Here is a 24054-nt window from a genome sequence, read left to right as displayed (position 1 = left end):
TCCACAATGGCAGTTTCAAGAGTCATCAACCTTGGCAGTGGATTGTTAATAGAAATAGGCATTACAGACAGAGAAACTATAGCCGTCTTAACTTTTTTGGGGGTCAAAGGTCAAAACCAATATGCCTTTATCTTACTGACAGACAGTTTGACTCAGTTAACCTAAGTTCCAAGAATCAACACAAATAACTATCAAGGGTCAAGGTGACTTGACATAGAATGTTTGTAAACCAATGCTACAGTACAACAGTTACCGGTAGACAATTTTATACTATCAAGGCTAGTACAATATTTCTGCATACACAGTTTTGTCAATTTAAGTGCTACTGTACACATTTATGCACAGAACACAAATCAGACAATGTTTTACTATTAAATATAGGAGTCCAAGGTCAAGTCAAGGTCAAAGTGATTGATTGCTTTCTAACCCCCCCCCCCCCCCCCCCATCCTATGATGAAACAGCATACCAAGTTTTGTCAACCAAAGTTCTATCATACAAAAGTTATGGGCAGGACACAAATCAGAGAAGATTTACTGTAATAGAGGTAAAAGTTCAAAGTCAAGGTCATAGTGACTGGATGGATAGACAGATAGATGATGGGGGTCAATCACATATACCCCAAAACAAGGGGTATAATTACATCTCTTATGAAGATTTTACCTGAATCTTCCTCCATAGTAACATTCTCTGGACTGACCAATCTCGGTGGTGTATTGATTATAGTAGTGGACACTACAGATAGAGAGAACTGTGTTTCCTGTGATAAATACTCAGGCATTGATGTAGATCTTTTCTTACGACTTATTGTAGAATTTTCTTCTTTGGACTTCCACGTACTACAAACCTATAAAGACAATTCATTCCAAGATGAGAAACAGTAATAATAAAGTTTGTATTTATTTAAGTTTTAAGATTTATTTAAGCTATAAATGCTTTCAAAAATCAAAATTCATTTGTGCACAATATCCAGTTTAGAATGTGGTCCTATGGTTTTGATGTTTATTTGGTTTTTTTTTTAAATCTGGCCAAAATATACAAGTTGTTGTGTTAAAAGTTTCAAAATAAACATTAGCAACATTTGGTAACAAAATATGTTTGATCTAAGTTTTTCTGAAGCTTTTAAGGTTCAAAAATAGCAAAAAGTCATCATGTTTTGACAACACATCCATAATGTGCTGTCTGCTTGTAGCATATATCATACTCTTATGGACAATGAACAATCAACCACTATAAGACAAAAGTGTGGCTTTCTTCATGTTTAAAATAAAGTTAAAATTCAAGACCAAATTTGGGTAAGAGAAAATATGGGTTTATTGGTATCTTCTCTTCAAAAACAAGCTAAAGCTTGTTTTGTTTTAACCTCAAAATTATGCATCTCTTAACCCATATTTATATATTTATAAGAAACATTTAAACTTGCCAATGTAGTAGTACTTCCATCAGGGTTTATTGTCTCTGTATTGTTATGGTCACCACAAGTCTTACTGGTCAGCTCCCATTGTTTGTCCACTGTAAACATACATTAATTTAACCCATTGTTTTTGCAATAAATGTATATCCAGGAAAATAGTGCTCTTACTTTAAAACTTTTAATCTTATGAAGCCTAAAAGAACCTCTGTTTGTTTAAAGAAAAAATCTAAACTTGTCTTCATACACTATAAATGCTTTGAAAAATATGCAAATTGTTAATTTATGGATAGATATGTGTATTTTCACACACTTTTTCAAATATGGTTTGCATGGTTTAAAGGTTCAGGGTTGACCCTTTCTCACAATTTTTTTTTAATATCCTTTTTTAAAAGATTATCAGTTAATACCTGGATTCCAGTGTGTCAACATAATCCTTTGATCTCGGTCTGAACTGGTATCAAAATAAGTTATGTTGACTGGTCCTGGCATAGGTAAATGTCCAATTGGTACCAGAGTAAAGGAAAATATACTTGTTGATAATCTGAAATAAAACGCAATATTAGTGGATACATTCATAGAATTATATTTTATAAATCAACAAAACAAGGTGAAAATTAGTTGCAAACTATTCTATGTCCCATTTACCAATTTAGTTTAGAAATTGTTCACATTGTTTCACCAGAACCATACACCAAGCTATAGCTTGCACTTGTGTGGTGACATTATTTAATCAATAACAGACCTGATCCAGTCAAGTAAACTAATAATAAATGCACAAAACATGTCATCCACCCACCTTCTATAAAGAAGTCTGTCTACTGAATCCCTTGTAGTGTTAGGATTTACTATATAGGGTTGGAACGCTGCAGAAGATACTGAATCATAAACAGTGGTTAAATCTGTGCTATCTAACGGTTCCATTAATATACTTTGTCCTGAGGCAAGTCCTAAAAAAATAACCAAAAACATTTATTATATCTAATGGTTACATATGCTTCATTACTTGGTAAAAAAACTTACCATCAGGTTGCCTAATGAACAACCCGATTTCTATTCTCACCATCAGTTATTTATAATAAGTCTGCTTGATTATCACCTCAGTTTTTGGTGAGGTTTGAGTTGTTTAGTCTTTAGTTTTGGATGTTGTGTTTTGTAAACTTGTAATTCAGTGGTTGTAATTTGTTGCTTTATATCATATTTGTTTATGGATTTTATTGTTTTGTACAGCACTCAGACTTGAAGTTGTGTCATCTAAGTTGTTTTACATTTGTCATTTCAGGGCCTTTTACTATGAGATATTGGTTGAACCAAATGTTGAAGGGCATGGGGTTAACTATAGTTGTTAACTTCTGCAACAATCGGTCTCTGGTCGCAAGTAAAAAAATGTTTTCTTATTTATATAATGTTTGTCTTTCCATCATCTTTTTTATTGTCATGGCATTGTCAGTTTCTTTTCACTTATTGGGTTTGAATGTCTTTCATACCTGTCAACCTGTGACGATGTAAATGCAGGTCATGACCTGCATTGAAGAATCAAATCTCAGGTCATAACGCGTATGAACTTTTTCGAGCTGAATTTCAGTATTTATGGTACATTTTCTTATAATGTATATCAAAGTTACCTAAACATCAATGCATGTTCACTTTGTTAAGTCATTTTAAATCTTATTAAATATTATTTCATTGCACTTTTAAAGATTTTTATAAATTTGTGTAACTCAGTCTTATGTGCTTTACTTTTTGAGAAAAAATACTACAATCATCAAACACTATAATTTAAAGTAATTCTTTTAAATGTTTGAGACTATTGACTATGTGGCCTTTAACCATAATCTTTTTCATTGAACAAGGAAATTAGACTATGATAAAATATAGTAATAATTTTCAACTTTTTAAAAAAAATTGTATAAAGGTATAAAAGCTATTTTTCAATATCGTCGCTGGGCTTCTAAAATGTTGTAAACTACAAATTTTTCAATAACAAAATATCTCACAAACAGGCTTTGAAAATTTTGGCAAAACGCATGCTTCCAAAATGTTGTATGTGAACTTGAACATTTTTGTAAATAGTAGTGAAATAAAAACTTTGATATTTCTGGATTATCCAAGAACTTAAACTATTTTCACAGAAATAAAGAAATGTACAATTATTTTTTTCCCAAAGCCATTCTACAACGATTTTCAAGTTTTCATACAACATTTCGGAAGCAAACTTTACAAACAACTGACATTGGCAATTTTGTAATATGTCTTATTTCACACATTTTGATTGGTCTAACTGTATGCTATTTTGTAATACCAAAGATTTCCTCCCGCCCAGACCATTGGTGTCAAAAAGTATTTTTAGCCAAAAAAGTCAAATACGACATTTTAGAAGCCCAGTGACGATATGTATTTGAATTTTATATTTTTATGATTTAATCTTTTTCACCCATAAAACGTAAATATAAGGAATAATTTGGAATGGTGATAAATAAGGGGAAGTAACTCTAGTTCAGTTTGTAAACCAATGGTGCAATTTATTTACGACCTAAAGCTAAGGTAATTGGTGTTAATTAACAGTGTGTTTGACACCAAAGCTGTCAAGTGAAGCCATGCACTTAATGGGTCACTTAATTTGACAGTTTATATAGCTAGATGAACTTCCTGTTCATGGAAGAATTACGAATTTGCCGGTATTTCAAAGGAATATTACTTATGAAATCAATCTCAAGGCTAAGAAATACGGTGAAATCGGGTCATTTTCGGAATTTCCGGGTTATTTCAATGACCCGGCAGGTGTTCCGGGTGAACCCTCAGAATTGTGAAAATCTCGGGTCACACCCGCAGAATACGGGTCAGTTGACAGGTATGGTCTTTTGCCTCTTTTAACTAACCAACAGTTGTACAATAATAACCAACCAATACACCTTTAACTCCCTTTTAACTTGTAGGTACTCACTACTGAGCTGATTATCCCAGTACTAACCATTGAAACTATGTGTCTGACTCATCAATGAAAATAATTAAAGTGATTTGTGGTTAATATACTCACCATCAGGTGTTGTAATGACTAGTATGTCTTCTATACTCCTCCTCTTCCTCCTGTTACTAGACATATCATACTCCACCTCCAGAGGTTCACCTCCCACTGATGTCTTCAGCACAGCTTTATCATCCATCATTGTAACCGTCCCCAAGGATTTATTACTACAGAGGTAGGCATCATTACAAGCTCTCAGTGTTATAAACAGAGTTCTCCCTGGCTCCATATGGAATGTATTAGAAGTGGAACTGCTTTGATCTTTCCTCAGCTCATGTAAGTCATATAATTTGTACTCATTCATGTAAATAGAGCCATTCTTTATCAAAACTGTACCAGACATGTTGACACTAATGTAGGTACAAGGGAAAATATCATCACTTATCTTGGATGATCCCAAACAGATATCTATAATATAAAACAGTCTTTACATAGCAACAATATTAGTATGTATGGCAAACTTACATACAATGCACAGATTTAAAACCCTCTATCATTCTGTTTTGTACTTTTTTTCAACATATCAACCATGCTAATCTCTATGAAATTTTATGTGCAACATATTGATTATGCAATTTAGCATAATGTCCAGTGGCAAATATATCATGCATATCAATAATGATTTTTCATTTTTTTTTGGACATACAAATCATGTTTTTATACAATTGTTACAGCTTATTTTTTAATCTGTAATGGTAATGCAATTTTTGTTTTCTGTTTTAATGTCCAGTAGCAAATACTTAAAACATATTCATTAAATCTTTATATAAATCTTTTTACAAATAGAATTACTGCAACAGATTCAGTATAAAATGTACAAAATAATTTTAAATGTACAATAACTGTTTACCATATCTTGTAACTGCTTCATCTTCACTCAGGGAAAATGAGAAACCTATAGAGTCGGGGTCTGTACCACGTTTAGAATCAGTAGGGGTGACAGGTTGATCAAAATCTTCAGCTCCTACCACTGTTGTATTGATGACTTCAACATCAGGAGGTTCCAATAAAGCTACCACACCTGAAATATTTTTAATACATGTATCATGGAAAAAAACTGACAAGTCAGCGTATAAGAATTTGTATTTTGATCTTGCATACATCTGAGACTATTATAACACATATTATTTGTGTTAGTGCTGTTCATACAGAGATAACACTTAACGTATGGCAGAGGGGGCATAAAAAACAAATGAATTTCCTAACTTGTCATCGTTTTAAGTTTTATACTTCTGATGATGGTTGTTAAATCCTTATTTGAAATTAAAAAAAAAAAAAATGGTACATGTTTGAGCCTATGAACCCAACACTTTTAAAGTATATAATCAAAGGGTTATGCCATTTATTTACCTGTCTTATCATTCCACTGTGTGATTTGTCCTGCTCCATTCTGACATATTATAGAGACATAATAAGTTTGGTTACTTTGCAGGACTCCCTTTAGTGAGCTGTTTATACCAATCTGCCTGACACCAAGTGATGTATAGGGTTGTATCTCCTCTCCACCGACTGTTGTACCAATAGCCCATAAATTATCCTACAGTTATATAATCTTTGAATTCATTTATTATTATCAATTCATTGAAATTTTAAGAATTCTGTATTTGCATAAGCAATTTAAAGGTCTTTACATATAAAGCAATATCGGAAGTCAGAATTATATGTTTCAAATAAATTTTGTGCATGGAAAAGAAAGAAAGCAATAAGAAAACACACAAATTTCACATTAATAACACCTTTAAATATGAATATGGTGACCAAATAGATGCACAGAACCCTTTTTATATCCTTATGCTTGACACAGATGCAGCATAAACACTGTATTTTAGTATGAATAATATGAGGTATTGGATATAACAGAATTTAAATTTTAGTTGGTTGATGTTTGTAAGACATCACATGCTCATAATTGTATGTTATTTCACTAGATTCATAGATTCTGAATGTCAGTAAGTGGATGGATTTTAAGTTTTCAGGAATATTACCTTGATTAAGCTTTCATCATCATAACAGTACCAGTAAGCTTTGATAGTGTCACTGGATGCTTGGTATTTCACTGGTGTAAACTCTCCCTGGGTCACATCAATATAAATCTGGGTCATGACTTCAGGTTGAAACACTGGTGGGGTCAGGTCAACATAGAATCCATCTGATGATCCTTCAGAGGTCAGACCTGATCCTAACAATACTCTCACTGAAAACACACAATTTAACTAAATATTACTCTCTGTAAGCATGCATGCAAATAAAGGCATTTACACCTGAACTGTCACTTAAAATATTTACACCTGAACTGTCACTTTAATTATTCAATAATGAAATTAAACCTTCAGTACTTTGACCAAGAACTAAAATCATTTTTGCTGAAATTCTTTTTAAATGATAAACTTTTGTATAATGGTAACTCTGGATAAGATAAATATGGTACCTGTAGTATAATACATTGCTGTTTTGTTGTATTGATGTCCTGTATCATTTTTTGCCAGAATATAAGGTTCAAGATCAAGGTCATTAAGGGTGAAGATCACAATAGTATGCTCATTAATATCACAATCAGACTGACAGTTTAATAAAGAACACTGTGTATTACATGGTATACACGGTCTATAGATCTCTCTGTACGGTACAACATCTGTTTGTATCTTTTCTGTACCGATTCCAGCCTCATACTTTATTACAGGATTAGTACCTCCTCTGAAAGGATCACCATAGCGACATTTATTGCCAATCTTAGGTGGAATGATTAGATCTTTGAAGTATGCTTTAGCTGAGAAGACATTAAATAAGTCAGATATATCTGGTACATAGTTGTTACGGTTCCATACGTGAAGTACAAGTTTGGCTGAAGTACTAGGGGGTTCTATACCACAGATTTCTGTTAATTCTTCATCATCTGCATACACTTTTATACACCAGTTTATCTGAGAAAAAACCCAACATAAGATAAAACAGGTGTCTTCCACAAACTTTGAAAGTGAAATAGCTGAAAACTATTGGTCTACATCTGTATTATGTATGCCAATTGTGAGAGGAAAGCAATGCAATTGTAAGACTTGTCATCTAAATGAAGAAAATAATGATTATCCTTTTATCATAACCTCTGTTTTACCATTCAAAACATTTTGTTTAATTGTTTAATTCAATATTTTTTCAACTTAGCCAAATAAGAGGAGACAACTCAGATAATATATCTTTTATTAAGGAATATTTAGTAAATTTAACTGTTTTGTTTTGTAGCAAAAAATTGATCACCATTTTATTGGTGTTATGGTAGTAAGAAGTATACATACATTAACTTCATCATCTTTCTGTGGACTGATGACTACTTTGTATTGATGATATGCTGCTGAGGGATCAAATGATAAATCTATTTTAGCCTTCATTAATCTCTGTGTATTGTTGTTGGCCTGACACCAAGTAACTACCTGGGGTACATCACCTACAATATTATATCAACTTTACATATGTATACCGGTAATCAAAAAATTATGCAGTACTGAAAAATAAATAGCATTTTTAACATTTTGCAGCTTTAATTATTATAGCAAGGTAAAGAAAAGAGTAAATTCAATGTAGAAGCAGTGTTAGACTTCAAAGAAATACGATGTATTCCTTAAATACTTAATTTTCAACATCCATTCATTTCTTGTACTTTTATATTGTATAAACAAACATCAGCCAATGTTTATGCTTTTATATTTTTACCATGTATACCTACCTGTCAATATCTGTACACCACATGCTGTCTGTGCCACAGGTACCTGTGTATCTATTGGTACAGTAACTACAGAATCGTCAGGATTCTTTACAATCTCATAGTGAGGCTTTATTGTAGTAGAATAAGTGGTGACAGGAGTTGTGGTTATATCAACATACAATGAACAGTTACAGAATGAACATGCCTACAAAATATATATTTAATTTCTGATAGAGAATCATCTGTAGAATTTTTTTTAAAAATGATGAAAGATAGCAAATAATGTTTTTTTATTTCAAATATCAGTTAATAATAGGACATGCATTTTTAAATACATATATATATATATATATATAATTCATATTACAATGGGAAAAAGTTTAATCACAAATTATGGTTATAACACTGTTTAGATTACATTTTATATTATCTATTTTCATATTTCATCATGATTCATGTTTTATTTTCTATTTTATACAAGATTATACCTGTGGAACTGGATCTTCAAGGCAACAATCACAAATATTGAGAGTCCAATCTTCCTCAGTTAAGTAATCATATGTAGATATCCCATCTTCAGGACCGTCCCATAACATGATTCCTGTAACTGGAATCCCTTCCCCACCTGCTGCCTTGACTGATATCTACAACACAAATATACTGCATTATAAGAGGACCATCCAACAACATCAGTGTTTCATTAATTTAATCAATGATAATATCATCCTTGGAGTTCAGTATTTTTGTCATTTTACTTTAATGGGCATTGGTCTTTCATATTAGGTATTATCTAACAAACCTGGCCATTTCAGGAAACTTTGGCAAAAAAGTTAATCACCAGTGACCAAATTATGTAAATGAAAACAACTAATGGTCACCATACAGCCTTCAACAAAGAAGCAAACCTATACCATATAGTAAGCTTTAGCTTGATGAAATTAAGACAATTGAACCAGATACCTCCAGCCTGTTTTATGTATGAAACAATTTAATGAAAGAAATTAAAATAGACAACTACCAATGCCCCCACTGAATAACAGGCTCCTGACCTCTGACAAGCACAATCAGGGTAAAACATGCCAATTGACCAAGAAAATAATTTGTATTTTATACAGGCTAGAATAATGAATTACATATTATTTAATCTATGACATGAAATCAAACAGACATAAAAAATATTAGTCAATGTAGGAATGAACATGATTGTCTGTGTATTTATATTTATATCTATAGTCATATCAGTCATAGACCATCAGCTTTCTTTGGATGTTATCTCAATAGTTAATTAGATGGTATCTAGTCTAAAATTTATATGAAATGCTTAAATATATTATAACAAAGTTATATATTGTTTATTGTTTCTTTTTATAATTTGGATATGAGAATTTGTTTCAAAATGATGAACATGAATTTGACAGCTAATTTTCCCTTTAATCTCACAAAAATTTCTATATTGTACTTTTACCTGATATGTTCCACCATTTTCAAATTCAGCAGACCTGATGTACGCCCCAGTATACATTTCTTTCTTATTAACATCTCTTGACAGCTTTATACTGATAGCATTATCATAAACCAAGTTCTGGATATTCTCTTGTCTGTGGGTAAGTGACCATTGTTGACCACTAGGGTCTTTGAAGCCAATTTGATGTAGTTTTTTCCAGCCTGGGTCATTGATCATAGATACAGCCTGGACAGGACACAATGGACCTTCAGGATTAGCCAAGTGCAAAAATGTGCCTATAACAACAAACATTTACAATTCTGACATAAGAAATATACACTGATAAACTACATAAAGAAATAAATCTATAAACAATTCACATATCTGTTTCTTCAAATTGAAATTGAAAAAGACATTGTTTCTTGTTTTTAAGGGGTCTTGGTGGCCAGGTTGTCAACAAACCATGTAAAGGTCAGCTGAACTCTGCCAGAAATAATGCATACTTTGCATTCATTACATTGACTAAACATTGTTGACCTATTGCTTGTTACATAAAAATATCAAATCATAGATAGCATCATTATGTTGGTACAGTATCATGTCGATATCCTATTAATGAGATATGTATCATATGTTTTTAATCTGGAAAATTGCCTGATATTAAACATTCAATAAGTATCAATTTACACAATTTAATTCAAACCTGTAATTGTAGCTGAAGAGCCAAACCAAACTCTGTCATTAACAAAGTCTGTACCATCAACCACATGTCCTGATGTTGGTTTTGAGGAGTCATATAATATAGGAGCAGATTCTGTACTGACAAACTGTCCAGCATGATTGGTGGCCATAAGTTTTATTATGTATGGAATGTTTCCCTGTAAAATGTAATTCAAAAGTCATCATTTGTTATTTTAAACCAAATAGAAATCAGCTTCAATGTTAACAACAAAACAACTTTGTTTACATGAAACCTTGATATATTAGCTATAGAAGAATTGGTATTATTTCCAATGAGGTAATTATCAATTGAATGCATCTGAACTGTGTATTAATTTTGTTGTTTGTCTGGAATTACTGATCCATGATGACTAGTCCTCTTCATTTGAATGAGATTAATAGTTTCAAATGGAACACAAAAAAACGACCTCCAAAAAACGGGTTTGTCTAGTATTCTCAAGGAATTGATATCTGATTTAGTGTCAAACCTGAAGTTGAAGTTCTGTAAACATATACTGAGAATAGTTGGAATCCAAAGTGATCCAGTCCACCATCAGCACTTTAGAGCTTTGATCTGTACATGAGGATTTATTCCATAGTGATATTTTGAATGATGCAATGTCAGAATCAGGATCACTAAAGCCTTCCCATGTTACTGTCAATGTGGTGCTGTCTGGAGTGTATGTAACATTCTAGAAAAAAACAAAAAACAATAAAACCATTGAAAGTCATCAAAAATACAAAAAGTGTGGTTCTCTCCTGGCACTCTTGCTTCCTCCACCAATAAAAACTGAAAATAGTCCAAAAAGTGGCTTTAAAACACCAATCAACCAATCAGTTTAATACTAAGATACTTATGAATCACCTTTAAACTTATTCATCATTGCTGCTACATAGCAAAATAAAAATAGATACAAATTTGCTTCAATAAAAATAGAAATAGAAATATGTTCATTTAGAAGATCAAATAAGGATTCTTCTGAGATATTGTACTGTTTCTTTGGTTATACATTACTATAAATTACTACAGCATGCCAAAAAACTAGCTATTAAATACTACAACTATGAACATGCATTGATAGATTTCTACTTTCCCAAAACTAACAATGTGAAATGACTATGAAAGCCCATGAAATGGCAGCAATATCATATCTGAAATCTCACTATTTGATAAAGCTATTCAATGTCTGAAATCTTACCATGTGATAAAGCTATACAGTATCTGAAATCTTACCATGTGATAAAGCTATTCAATGTCTGAAATCTTACCATGTGATAAAGCTATACAGTATCTGAAATCTTACCATGTGATAAAGCTATTCAATGTCTGAAATCTAACCATATGATAAAGCTATACAGTATCTGAAATCTTACCATGTGATAAAGCTATTCAATGTCTGAAATCTTACCATGTGATAAAGCTATACAGTATCTGAAATCTTACCATGTGATAAAGCTATACAGTCTGAAATCTTACCATGTGATACAGCTAAACAATGTCTGAAATCTTACCATGTGATAAAGCTATACAATGTCTGAAATCTTACCATGTGATAAAGCTATACAATGTCTGAAATCTTACCATGTGATAAAGCTATACAATGTCTGAAATCTTACCATATGATAAAGCTATACAGTCTGAAATCTTACAATATGATACAGATATACAGTCTGAAATCTTCCCGCGTGAAAAAGCTATAAGGTCTGAAATCTTACCATGTGATACAGCTATTCAGTGTTTAAAATCTTACCATATGATAAAGCTATAAAGTATCTGAATTCTTACCATATGATACAGCTATACAGTATCTGAATTCTTACCATATGATACAGCTATACAGTATCTGAATTCTTACCATGTGATAAAGCTATGTACAGTATCTGAAATCTTACCATGTGATAAAGCTATGTACAGTATCTGAAATCTTACCATGTGATAAAGCTATACAGTATCTGAATTCTTACCATGTGATACATCTATAAAATATCTGAAATCTTACTGAGTGATAATAGCTATAAAACATCCATAATCTTACCATGTGATAATCAGGTCCACAGGTTAATTCTCCTGCTACAGGGGGTGTAGTGTCAACCATGAATGTATGTCTGGCTAGACTGCACTCTCCAGACTTGTCAGTTCCTGGAAAAGTATAATCTTATATATTCAGTAAGTGCAGAAGATATCTTTATATAAACAAAATAAACAAAATGTAAAATTTTATATTACACAGCAATTTAATATAAAATGCAATATATAAAGAATTTGGTAGATGATTAACCACAGAAAATATAACTAAAACTTAATTTTTGTATCCTTTATTTTCAGGTATGCATCTGAGTAAAAATATATTGTATATTAAATATTAATTAAAGAAATCATATAGATTTAATAATCAGACAATCATCAACACAAATTTTCAAATAAAGTGAGGAAATACTTATTTTCTTAATTAACGTAACTTTCTTTTTTCAGTTTTTTATGTGGCCTTTTTGGGGATGAAATTCAGTATGGTAAGTCATGATCAGGCTTGCAGTTATTTCTTTAAGCCCTTTATTTAAATGTACATATGTGTATTTCTAAATTTTTCCCATTTGTAGACTGTGCACACCTAAATGTTGAATGCACATACACTGATATAACATTGCTATTTTTGTTATACTTTTCCATTTCATAGGTAATCAAACTAAGAAAAGACAGCAAATACAATAAATTGGACGGTAAAGTTACTAACAATCTCAAACAGTGACTATCATCAAAAAATTATTTACTGTCTAAGGCTTCTAAAAACAGTAATACATAATATCTACTCCACAACAAAATAATATTTTCAGGCAAAACTAAGCTCTAGAAAAACCCCCACAGGATAGTCATAATGCATTATAAAGTACCTGGTATTATTCAATTTTTTGTAAATGCTCACATGTACTTTTACTTTTCCCTGCTATAGTTTTGAATTTTGTAATTAGTCAGGATTCCAACTTTGCTAGAGCTTAACAACTGATGAACTTCAGTTAAAAGTTAGTCCTGAAATGCTGACATGAATTTTTACTTTTCCCTGCAATAGTTTTGAATTTCAAAAATAATCAGGATTCCAACTTTGCTAGAGCTTAGCAAAAAATTATGAAATTTGCAAATAATTTAATACCTGAATATAAAACAATTATGGTGCCAACGGTCTTTCTGGATAGCCATCCTTTTCAATATCAGAATTTTCAGTAGATTAAATCAGTTAATTAAAACCTACCTAGTACCCAAGCTGTGTAAGCTTTTCCTTCTTTTAGAGCTAAATTCTCTACTTTGTAAAATGTGTTCTGGTTTATATTAGTGACAGGAAACACATTAAATATCCTGGATTTTTCTTCTTCTGTTGCCTTTCCTCCATCAATCTGTATAAATTCATATCTGTTATTAATATTCAACAAAACATTTACAAAAACGGAACAAATACTCAGTTAGATAAGCTCAAAGATTTCTCCAAAAATGCAAAACAAAGAAATAATAGAGTCTCCTGTGACATATAACCTTAAACAGATAATATTTTCAAATAGTAGAAGCCTCTATTGAATTTTTGTTTGTTTAAAAAGGTTAAGTCACTGTATTTGTTTGCACCTGTTTTAAGTCAGAAATCTGATGATCAGTAGTTGTCGTTTGTTGATATGGTTTATAATTGTTTCTCGTTTTTATATAGATTAAACCCTTGGTTTACCCGTTTGATTTGTTTTACACTAGTTATTTTTAGGGCTCTTTATAGCTTGCTGTTAGGTATGAGCCAAGGCTTTATGTTTAAGACCCTACTTTGACCTATAATAGTTTACTTTTACAAACATGATTGGGATGGAGAGTTGTCTCATTGGCACTCATATCACATTTTCTTATATCTCAGTTATACAAATAATCTGTTTCCTTTAACTTACATAATGTTTACAGTCCATGCCAGTAACACTTGTGTAGTTAGACACAGCCACATAATACATCAGTATCTCTACTTTGGAGGAGAAACCCTCAAACTGTATATCTAGATATGTGTCTGTGTTGACATAGTCTCCCATCACAATAGTACCAGCTATAAGACAGAAATAAAATAAGGTGTGGAAATGTTTTGATGAATATAGGTTTTGATTATTTTTTTATTTGTATCGTTTTGGTGTAATTTGCAACATGCAACTGAATCAACATTTAGTTATATAACAACTTTATTTATTTGTAAACAAAATTAAAATGCACAAAGAATAAGAGAAACAAACAAAGCAATAAATAATCTGAATATGTCATAAGTAATATATTAAAGACATATGCCTAGGAAATCAGCAGACTTCTTAGATGAACAAAATTGACTAGGCTTGAGGATTTGATAAATAATCTAAGCATAACTTTTATATACAATATATAAAATAATATCTTTTTTAATTGATTGATTGATTGCTGTGTGATGCCTAATCCAAATGACAAACATGATTTTAACTTACCAATAACTCCACCATCATATCCAACATGAAATCCATTTGATGTAACTATAGCAACAGAGTGGGAGGCACTGTAAGCTTTTACTGTAAAGTAATACATTCCTGTACCTGGAACAAGGTCAAGGTCATAAAAGGTCACCTTTTTGTCTTTACCAACATTTGTAAATGGAACAATATTATCTCTAGTTTTTGAGAATCTCCTGTCTGTTCCCAAGGCAACCTCATAAAATTCTACTGCTTGGTTTTTATCCTGGTATTCAATGTTATCTTCATTGACTTGGAGACCAGGATTTCCTGAGAAATAAATCGGTAAAGAAATATTAAATGAAATTTTATGGTTATAAAAAAGAAGAAAGGCAAATTTATCTTTAATAATTCTTTATGAATGATCCCACTGTTGAAATCAAGAGTCTTTTATGTAGGCTTTTACGAAAATCATGTTTTGTAAACACTAAATTCCTATCATGTGTTTTTTTTATTAGTGCACCTTTAAAAGAATCATTACTTTTAAACCAAATGTTCAAACTGTACATTTAATGCATTTCCTTTATAAATAGATATTAATAAATAGAAAATAGTTGCATTTAAAAAAAAAACCATTAGAAAAACATAAAAAAAAATAAGATTAACCAATAATCACAATTTAAAGCAAAAGAAAAAACAAATGTCTACCTGAAATAACATCTACTTGAGTTTGTGTACTGACTGGCAGACCAAACCCATCCCAGTTGACTGTTACCATGGCTTTCGAATTGAGGAAATTTAGATCATATCCTAACAGGTCTCCATCAAATACTTTTCCTGGGATGAGAGGTTCCTGTTTGACAGTGACACCATTAGATCTGATCATGTAAGTAAAGTTCAAGGCATTGGTTACTCTCAGTAGAGAATAGTATAATTCTCCATTCAACATCTCAAGTTCATCATTCATTCCTGAAGTTTTAACTGCAATATAAAATGTATAAAATAAGCACCAGAATCTGTCTTATAAGTCCACATTCTTTTAACTTTAAAATTAGAATATACAATCAACCTTCAACCAAATTCTAACATCATCAATTTCTATATCACCACAAATATTTTAAAAAGCTGAGGTAATCATATCAAAAAGAATTTCTTACCTCCCATATTCAGCCAATCCATGACAACCTTCCCATCAAGCCTCTGTATCAGCCAATCATATTTGATGACAGGACAAGGGTCACCCGACACATCCCATGAAGCCCTGTATGTGTCAAAACTCTCTTGGAAATCACTGAAAAAGAAAGAAGCTATACTTTGGGACTTTCCTTTTTGAATTTTCCTCGGAGTTCAGTATTTTTGTGTTTTTACTTTTTGTTATAAGAAAATTGTCTTTGACATCTACAAACAAAGAAGATTTCATCAATGGACATTTAATGTTGTATGTTAAAAAAAATCTTTGATAGTCTATGTTAAATAGACTCTGGGTGAAATAAAGCTTGGCATATATTGTTTAAACAACTTTCAGGTGGTGATGACTGTATGTTGCTGTTAGAGGTCTTTTATTTTTGTGTTTTAAAATTGCAATCAAGTTGTCATGGACCTATACCACACTTCGTCTTTTAAAACTTACATATCCACATTTGACAATTCTGTAACATCAGCAATACCAATAAGTGACAGAGGAGACAGTCCCTGACTCAGGTAAGAAAAGTATAAACCATTTGACGAACTAACACTGGATAATCCTGCTCCATTGGTACCTTTAATGGCTACATATACCTGCAAAAATATCAAGAGTAGTATATAGGATAATCTTTACCCGACTAATTCAGTCTCTCCCAGAAATCGATCTCTCCTACTTGCAAGGGCCTGATTATTCATTAAACGATAAAAACTCTTCAAGAATCCTGCATTGTGATTGGTGCCATATAGAAGATATGAACAATCAGCAACCTGCATTGTGATTGGTGCCATATAGAAGAGATGAACAATCAGCAACCTGCATTGTGATTGGTGCCATATAGAAGAGATGAACAATCAGCAACCTGCATTGTGATTGGTGCCATATAGAAGAGATGAACAATCAGCAACCTGCATTGTGATTGGTGCCATATAAAAGAGATGAACAATCAGCAACCTGCATTGTGATTGGTGCCATAAAGAAGAGATGAACAATCAGCAACCTGCATTGTGATTGGTGCCATATAGAAGAGATGAACAATCAGCAACGAACCCAATCCAGAGCTCATTCCAAATGTTTGTTTTGAAACTGACGATGTTCTTCAGCATATTTCGTTGACAGGTTTCATGCTGTCAGTCATTGCATGTCATGTTTGTAGGGGGTATAAAAAAATTGTGTTTGAAAATAACTGCAGACATTTTATTTTCACTTTTTTAGTGGATGAATATTTACAACTTAACAATAATTAATGGAATAATACAATTATTTGTACATCTTGCTGCAAGTACAGCAATGCATGTATATGAAAAACAACTTTTATATAATAGGACATATATATTTATCACAATAATTAGTAAAATTAATTACCTTTGTTAGACCATTTAAATTCAGTCCAGTTACTGTATAATAATTGGTTTCTGTGTGTATACTGTAAAAAGCTTTAATCTGTCCACCCCCTGGAGTAGTCCCTACAGCTATCTCATATCTATCAGAAAAAAAAATTATTAGTATTTTTTTATTGTTCAAATATATAACATATACAGACTTATCAACATTTTGTTAGTTTTTTTACTAGGCTAGTACAGAAAGTAGACTGGCATACCTTTAGGATAGGTAAAATAAATAAAAATAAAGGTCTCAAAAACATATACTAGGAGAATCAATCAGTTCACCTAAACTAGAGGCTCTTAAGAGCCTGTGTCGCTCACCTTGGTCTATATGCATATTAAACAAAGGAAACAGATGGATTCATGACAAAATTGTGTATTGGTGATGGTGATGTGTTTGTAGATCATACTTTACTGATCATTCTTGCTACTTACAATTTTCTCTATCTGTAATGAACTTGGCCCTTTAGTTACAGAGGAAAAAATTTATAAAAACTTACCAAAATTTACCAAATTAATGAAAATTGTTAAAAATTGACTATAAAGGGCAATAACTCCTTAAGGGGTCAACTAACCATTTTGATCATGTTGAATTATTTGTAGATCTTACTTTGCTGATCATTATTGCTGTTTACAGTTTATCTCTATCTATAATAATTTTCAAGATAATTACCGAAAACGGACAAAATTTCCTTAAAATTACCAATACAGGGGCAGCAACCCAACAACCCATTGTCCGATTCATCTGAAAATTTCAGGGCAGATAGATCTTGACTTAATTAACAATTTTACCTTGTCAGATTTGCTCTTAATGCTTTGGTTTCAGAGTTATAAGCCAAAATATACATTTTACCCCTATGTTCTATTTTTAGCCATGGCGGCCATCTTGGTTGGTTTGGCGGGTCACCGGACACAATTTTTAAACTAGATACCCCAATGATGATTGTTGCCAAGTTTGGTTAAATTTGGCCCTGTAGTTTCAGAGGAGAAGATTTTTGTAAAAGTTAACGACGACAGACGACGGACGCCAAGTGATGAGAAAAGCTCACTTGGCCCTTTGGGCCAGGTGAGCTAAAAAGGTTAAAGTTTTGCAGACTTTAAAATGACAAATTCAAGATTTCTTGGATAAGAATGGCCAACAAATTTAAACAATTGACAATGATAAAGGCTTTAATGATGATGTTAAAAAGCTTCAAACATTTTTCTTCTACAAGGAGTTTTGCCTAGTGAGGTAGATAAGTTTATATTAAAATCTACACACAAATTAAGTTTTAAATTTTTTTTGTTTATAAAAAGGCTGTGTATTCAAGAAAAACAACACTTGATACTTAAGGAATAAAAAGAAAATATAAATTACATATTTTCAATTTAAACTAACAATACTTTTATGTATCAGTATGTATACAATGACAAAAATAACAATTCTTAACTAAGATTTCATTTTAATCAAAACAAGGCCAAAATAGACTTTATAATTATCTGAAGGTTTGTATCCATACCCAGCTATTCCAGATTGTTCATCAGTAAATGGTTGCCAGGTTACAGAAACTGAGGTCAGAGATTCTGAACATGTAGCATCTAAGGCATCGCATTCTGTAAAAAAATAAGTTGTTATGGGTCAATTGATCTGTTCACAACATTTTACAACTGTTGTGATGTTTCAAATACCAGAAACAGCATGCCTAAGTTTTGCCTCTGTGACTCTTACACCAAATAAATATGACGCGATTCTATTTTACTTCATTAAAGAAAGAAAAAAAATATAAAGGTAACTAATACTTATAAGGCATTTTATTATTTGAATGTGAACCTGATCAGTATGTTTGCTTGTAATACCTTCATCAGTAGTACAAGCTTTAGCATTCATCTGTACTGTAGCTGCATTGTCAGTCACATCCATCCTGTAGGTCGTATGAAGGTCAATCACTCTACCAGAGTCAGGAGGTGTGGTATCTATGGCAACAGGTCCAGAAAAACTGTAGGACTGTAAACCCACTGTGTTAACAGCCGTAACAGTAACATAGTAGGACTTCTCATGAGTCATCAGCTCATCTGCATCTATATAAAACAATTTCTGTCTTATGCCACATCTTAGATTTTCTTATGACCTCTACTCTTACAAATTTTAAGATGTTTTAATGCAAATGTTATAAATTTCAAAGGTGCAAGGCTTATAATTTGATATTCCATGTAAATAGTGATGAATTAACTCTAAAACATTTTTATCAGATTTTGCATATTTTTTAACAGTTCTTATTCTTTATTCCTTGGGAATAAGGTAAAGTATTCAAAATAAAACTTTACTGTTTGATAAATGCTTAATTGCAATAATCATAAAAATATAAAAATTTCAAGACCATTAAATTCCTCAGCTTCAAAGTTGTCTTTTTTATCAGAAAAATTTATACAAAAATTCCTTATCCTGCATCTCCTCTTCTGACAGAATAATATAATGCCTCAGTAAATGAGATTAAAAAACCTGACTAAAAAAGTCCACCAGCTTAAATCATTTTTTAAATTTCAAAATTCAAATATTTTATAATCTACACGCCTTCCCATAAACAGCATATAAACAGTAACAATTAAGTTTAACATCAATTCCTTTTTTCAAGTTTTGTTTTGTTATTTTTCTTCATAAGATACTAAATTTTTCATTCTTTACACACCATTTATTGTATAACTGAATGTATTTCCATCAACTTTTCTGTCGCTGAATATGTCAGAAAACCCTTCTTGAGAACCAAGTGATATAAGAAACTTCTCTATTGGGCTTTCATTATCTTGAAAACCAGTCCAGGAACACTTAACTGGAACCTTAGCCTGAAATGAAAAAAACTTTCCATTATAGTTCTTTTAACAGATAAAAGTTTCTATTACAGTGCTACCTATCAGAAAATTCATCACTTTAAATGCAATCCATCTGTCCCCTATCAGGACAAGTGACAATCATCTGATTCTAACTTATCTATTGTTAACAATGCTACCTGACTTTACTTAATAAGGAAACGTGACTACTCCGTAATTATAATGTATCTATACATTACAATACTACCTGACTCTACCTAATCAGGACAGGTGCATTATCTTTGGTGACTACTCTCTTATCAATTAAATAATATGCTACCCGACTCTACCTAATCAGTAAAGGTGACAATTCTCTTATTCTTATGTATCTATTGGTTACAATGCTACATACCCCTACATATTCTGGACAGGTGACAACTCCCTGATTTGGTGTATCTAATGGTTACAATGTTACTTACCCCTACATATTCTGGACAGGTGACAATTCCCTGATTTGGTGCTGATGTATCTAATGGTTACAATGATACCTACCCCTACATATTCTGGACAGGTGACAATTCCCTGATTTGGTGCTGATGTATCTAATGGTTACAATGATACCTACCCCTACATATTCTGGACAGGTGACAATCCCCTGATTTGGTGCTGATGTATCTAATGGTTACAATGATACCTACCCCTACATATTCTGGACAGGTGACAATTCCCTGATTTGGTGCTGATGTATCTAATGGTTACAATGATACCTACCCCTACATATTCTGGACAGGTGACAATTCCCTGATTTGGTGCTGATGTATCTAATGATTACAATGTTACTTACCCCTACATATTCTGGACAGGTGACAACTCCCTGATTTGGTGCTGATGTATCTAATGATCACAATGTTACTTACCCCTAAATATTCTGGACAGGTGACAACTCCCTGATTTGGTGCTGATGTATCTAATGATCACAATGTTACTTACCCCTACATATTCTGGACAGGTGACAACTCCCTGATTTGGTGCTGATGATTCTAATGATCACAATGTTACTTACCCCTACATATTCTGGACAGGTGACAACTCCCTGATTTGGTGCTGATGATTCTAATGATCACAATGTTACTTACCCCTACATATTCTGGACAGGTGACAACTCCCTGATTTGGTGCTGATGATTCTAATGATCACAATGTTACTTACCCCTACATATTCTGGACAGGTGACAACTCCCTGATTTGGTGGTGATGTATCTAATGGTTACAATGTTACCTACCCCTACATATTCTGGACAGGTGACAACTCCCTGATTTGGTGTATCTAATGGTTACAATGTTACTTACCCCTACATATTCTGGACAGGTGACAACTCCCTGATTTGGTGCTGATGTATCAATAATCACTGAATTAAATGTCATTTTACAAATTGATCCTGCCTTGTTTTCTGCATACACTGATATAATGTTGGGTTTTCCTATAAAATGTATAATTGCATATTTAATAATAAGTAATTTGAGAGTATAACAAATGTCTCTTTGGAGCATGTGTTGCTCACCTGAATTTTGTGGATCTTCAGTAATGGCTACATTATAGACAAGCATACAGTTGATGATTAAAGTTCTCTTTATTTCTGATCTTTGTTTTATGATTGATACAGTTTCCCTCTATTTAAAAAGTTTTTGTCCAAATGGCTAAAAATGCCTAAGCATCATCACAATATAAGGAGGCTCGAGGGTACAAAAATTGAGTAAAAAATCTAAACATTCTTATTTTCATTACAAATTTTATTTATTACACTATTAGTTGATACTCTATGATATGATACAAAAATCAACCAAAGAAATCAATTCCTTATGGCCCAAGATGACTTTTAAAATGTTTACCTCATTGAAAAAGCTCCAAATTATCTCCCTTTGGTGAACAAATGCATTTTTTTGGCATTAAAATGGAAATATCTTTTTTAACTCATCAGTGACATATATTTTTTATTCTTTTCTTTCAAATAAGCTGTACTTTAACTGAATAATTATAAAATTTAAGTGATTTCCGTAATTAAGTTCTTTTTTTATTTCGATATTACCTTATTATCTCTTATTAGTTCAACAGAAAAAAAGTACCTTCACAAAAATGCATGCTTCTTTCGAAGGCAGATTGCGAGCTGAAATGAACGGTGATCCCATATTTTTATTTTATTTTTCTATTAAGTATAGGATTAAGTTCATTTGTAGAAAAAAATAGCGAAATCCTATATTTAAAAAAAAAATGATTTATACCCGCAAGCCCCCTTAAGGACAATAACTCCTCTAAGGACTGACAATTAAGCTATGTGACAGAGCTACAGATCTTGTGTTGCTGCTGTTTGATGTTTTTGTTTTGCTTCTAAAGTTTTTGTAGAAAATGCAAAAAATGGGCAAAAAATCCACCCAAACCAAGGAGTTGACTGTTGATTAACACCATGTTGACTTATTCCTAGATACTTTATTACTGATAATTTTTGCTAGGATTGAGTTGCGGCCCCTGGACTAAGGTGACAGGTGTTACATAGCTCCGAAAAAAATTAAACCTATTTGAAGATTTCAAAGAATTTATTGTAACATACTTGTATGTGTTGAAGACAGTAGGTAGTTGCACTACTCTATAGAAGATTTTCTGCAATATTTCGGGCTAAAACACAGTAAATTAATTTTGTCAATGTGTACTGAGTGAATTAGGGAGTAGTCTCATGTCCAAATGTTTCATACATATAACAATTTACCAGAAGTATCAGCAACTACAGTAGACAATGGAAGTGAACTTTGTAGATTTGGTGTAATGTTAACTTCTGTTACTGGAGCCACATCTTCTCCAAAAGGATAGGTCCCTACACTGAACCAAGCTCTCTGTATGCCACTCTCTTCATCACTATAATGCCACAGGGCTGACAGGGAATCCACTGTTTTCTGATAAATACTGGACCCACCTTCTATTTCAGAGGCATCCTTATCTGTTAGTCTGTAAATTGGTTTCAGACAATTTAATAATAAAAACAAAGATGGGAAAAATTTATGTGCATATATTAAAAATATCATTGTAAAAGGCAAATCAAAGAATATATTATAAAGTGACATCAAAATGGCAATCACACTGGCAATAAAAGGCACTGCTTTTTAAAAACCAAAGGATAAGTAATTTTGTTATCATTTGCTATTGTTAGTTCTGGTCTGGAATTTACTTTGATTTGAAACATAACATCTTAAGCATTCTAATATACATTACCTCTCTAGTGTAACCACAGGTGGTGAAGTGTCTACAGTGAATCCATCAGAAACAGCCTCTAAAACATTGCCTTCATTGGTAACAGCACGAACACTGGAGAAATATTTTATCTCTGGTTTAAGTTGTACATTGGCTTGGGCAAAACCAGAACTGGATATTCCTGATAAGTTATATAAACAAAGGTAATCAGTTATAACAAAGTTTTCCCCAACTTGGGAACTTTATAAAACAAGAATGTGTCCTCAGTACACGAATGCCCCACTCGCACTATCATTTTCTATGTTCAGTGGACCGTGAAATTGGGGTAAAATCTCTAATTTGGCATTAAAATTAGAAAGATCATATCATAGGGAACAGGTGTACCAAGTTTGAAGTCGATTGGACTTCAACTTCATCAAAAACTACCTCGACCAAAAACTTTAACCTGAAGCGGGACAGACGGACGAACGAACGAACGGACGCACAGACCAGAAAACATAATGCCCCTCTACTATCGTAGGTGGGGTATAAAAATAGAATTTTATCAATGAACCATGAAATATAGGTTAAACTGACTACTTTCCACAGTAGATTGTCATACCTATTTGAATATTATCTTTACAGATCTGAGAGAACTCTTAGTTACTGACAGCTAGTTTAAAGCCAATAACAACTAATAAAACAATCATTCAACTAAGACTAAAATATCAATCAGTACACACCCAACATCCAATAGATT

At 32.2% G+C, this 24054-nt stretch overlaps 1 protein-coding gene across 1 annotated transcript in view; it reads right to left on the bottom strand.

Annotated features, from left to right (window-relative positions):
• The window catches only part of LOC143046857 (uncharacterized), a 240632-nt gene that overhangs the window by 19852 nt on the left and 196726 nt on the right, over positions 1-24054 (bottom strand). Inside the window, exons 137-165 of the mRNA XM_076219918.1 lie at positions 23337-23496; positions 22837-23072; positions 21425-21555; positions 19958-20111; positions 19128-19349; positions 18791-18884; positions 17272-17389; positions 16354-16502; positions 15881-16014; positions 15432-15704; positions 14763-15053; positions 14211-14359; positions 13541-13682; positions 12332-12435; positions 10784-10987; positions 10279-10453; positions 9597-9871; positions 8620-8775; positions 8153-8336; positions 7725-7873; positions 6863-7355; positions 6420-6628; positions 5785-5971; positions 5285-5455; positions 4447-4842; positions 2209-2359; positions 1820-1953; positions 1422-1510; positions 662-845 (exon numbers count right to left, since the gene is read on the bottom strand). Coding sequence (XP_076076033.1) covers positions 662-845; positions 1422-1510; positions 1820-1953; positions 2209-2359; positions 4447-4842; positions 5285-5455; positions 5785-5971; positions 6420-6628; positions 6863-7355; positions 7725-7873; positions 8153-8336; positions 8620-8775; positions 9597-9871; positions 10279-10453; positions 10784-10987; positions 12332-12435; positions 13541-13682; positions 14211-14359; positions 14763-15053; positions 15432-15704; positions 15881-16014; positions 16354-16502; positions 17272-17389; positions 18791-18884; positions 19128-19349; positions 19958-20111; positions 21425-21555; positions 22837-23072; positions 23337-23496 — 5514 coding nt within the window. The remainder of the gene's footprint in view (positions 1-661; positions 846-1421; positions 1511-1819; positions 1954-2208; positions 2360-4446; positions 4843-5284; positions 5456-5784; positions 5972-6419; positions 6629-6862; positions 7356-7724; positions 7874-8152; positions 8337-8619; positions 8776-9596; positions 9872-10278; positions 10454-10783; positions 10988-12331; positions 12436-13540; positions 13683-14210; positions 14360-14762; positions 15054-15431; positions 15705-15880; positions 16015-16353; positions 16503-17271; positions 17390-18790; positions 18885-19127; positions 19350-19957; positions 20112-21424; positions 21556-22836; positions 23073-23336; positions 23497-24054) is intronic.

Source organism: Mytilus galloprovincialis, chromosome 9 (assembly GCF_965363235.1).
Source record: "Mytilus galloprovincialis chromosome 9, xbMytGall1.hap1.1, whole genome shotgun sequence".
Lineage (NCBI taxonomy): Eukaryota > Metazoa > Mollusca > Bivalvia > Mytilida > Mytilidae > Mytilus > Mytilus galloprovincialis.
This window is presented reverse-complemented; position numbering and strand designations above follow the sequence as displayed.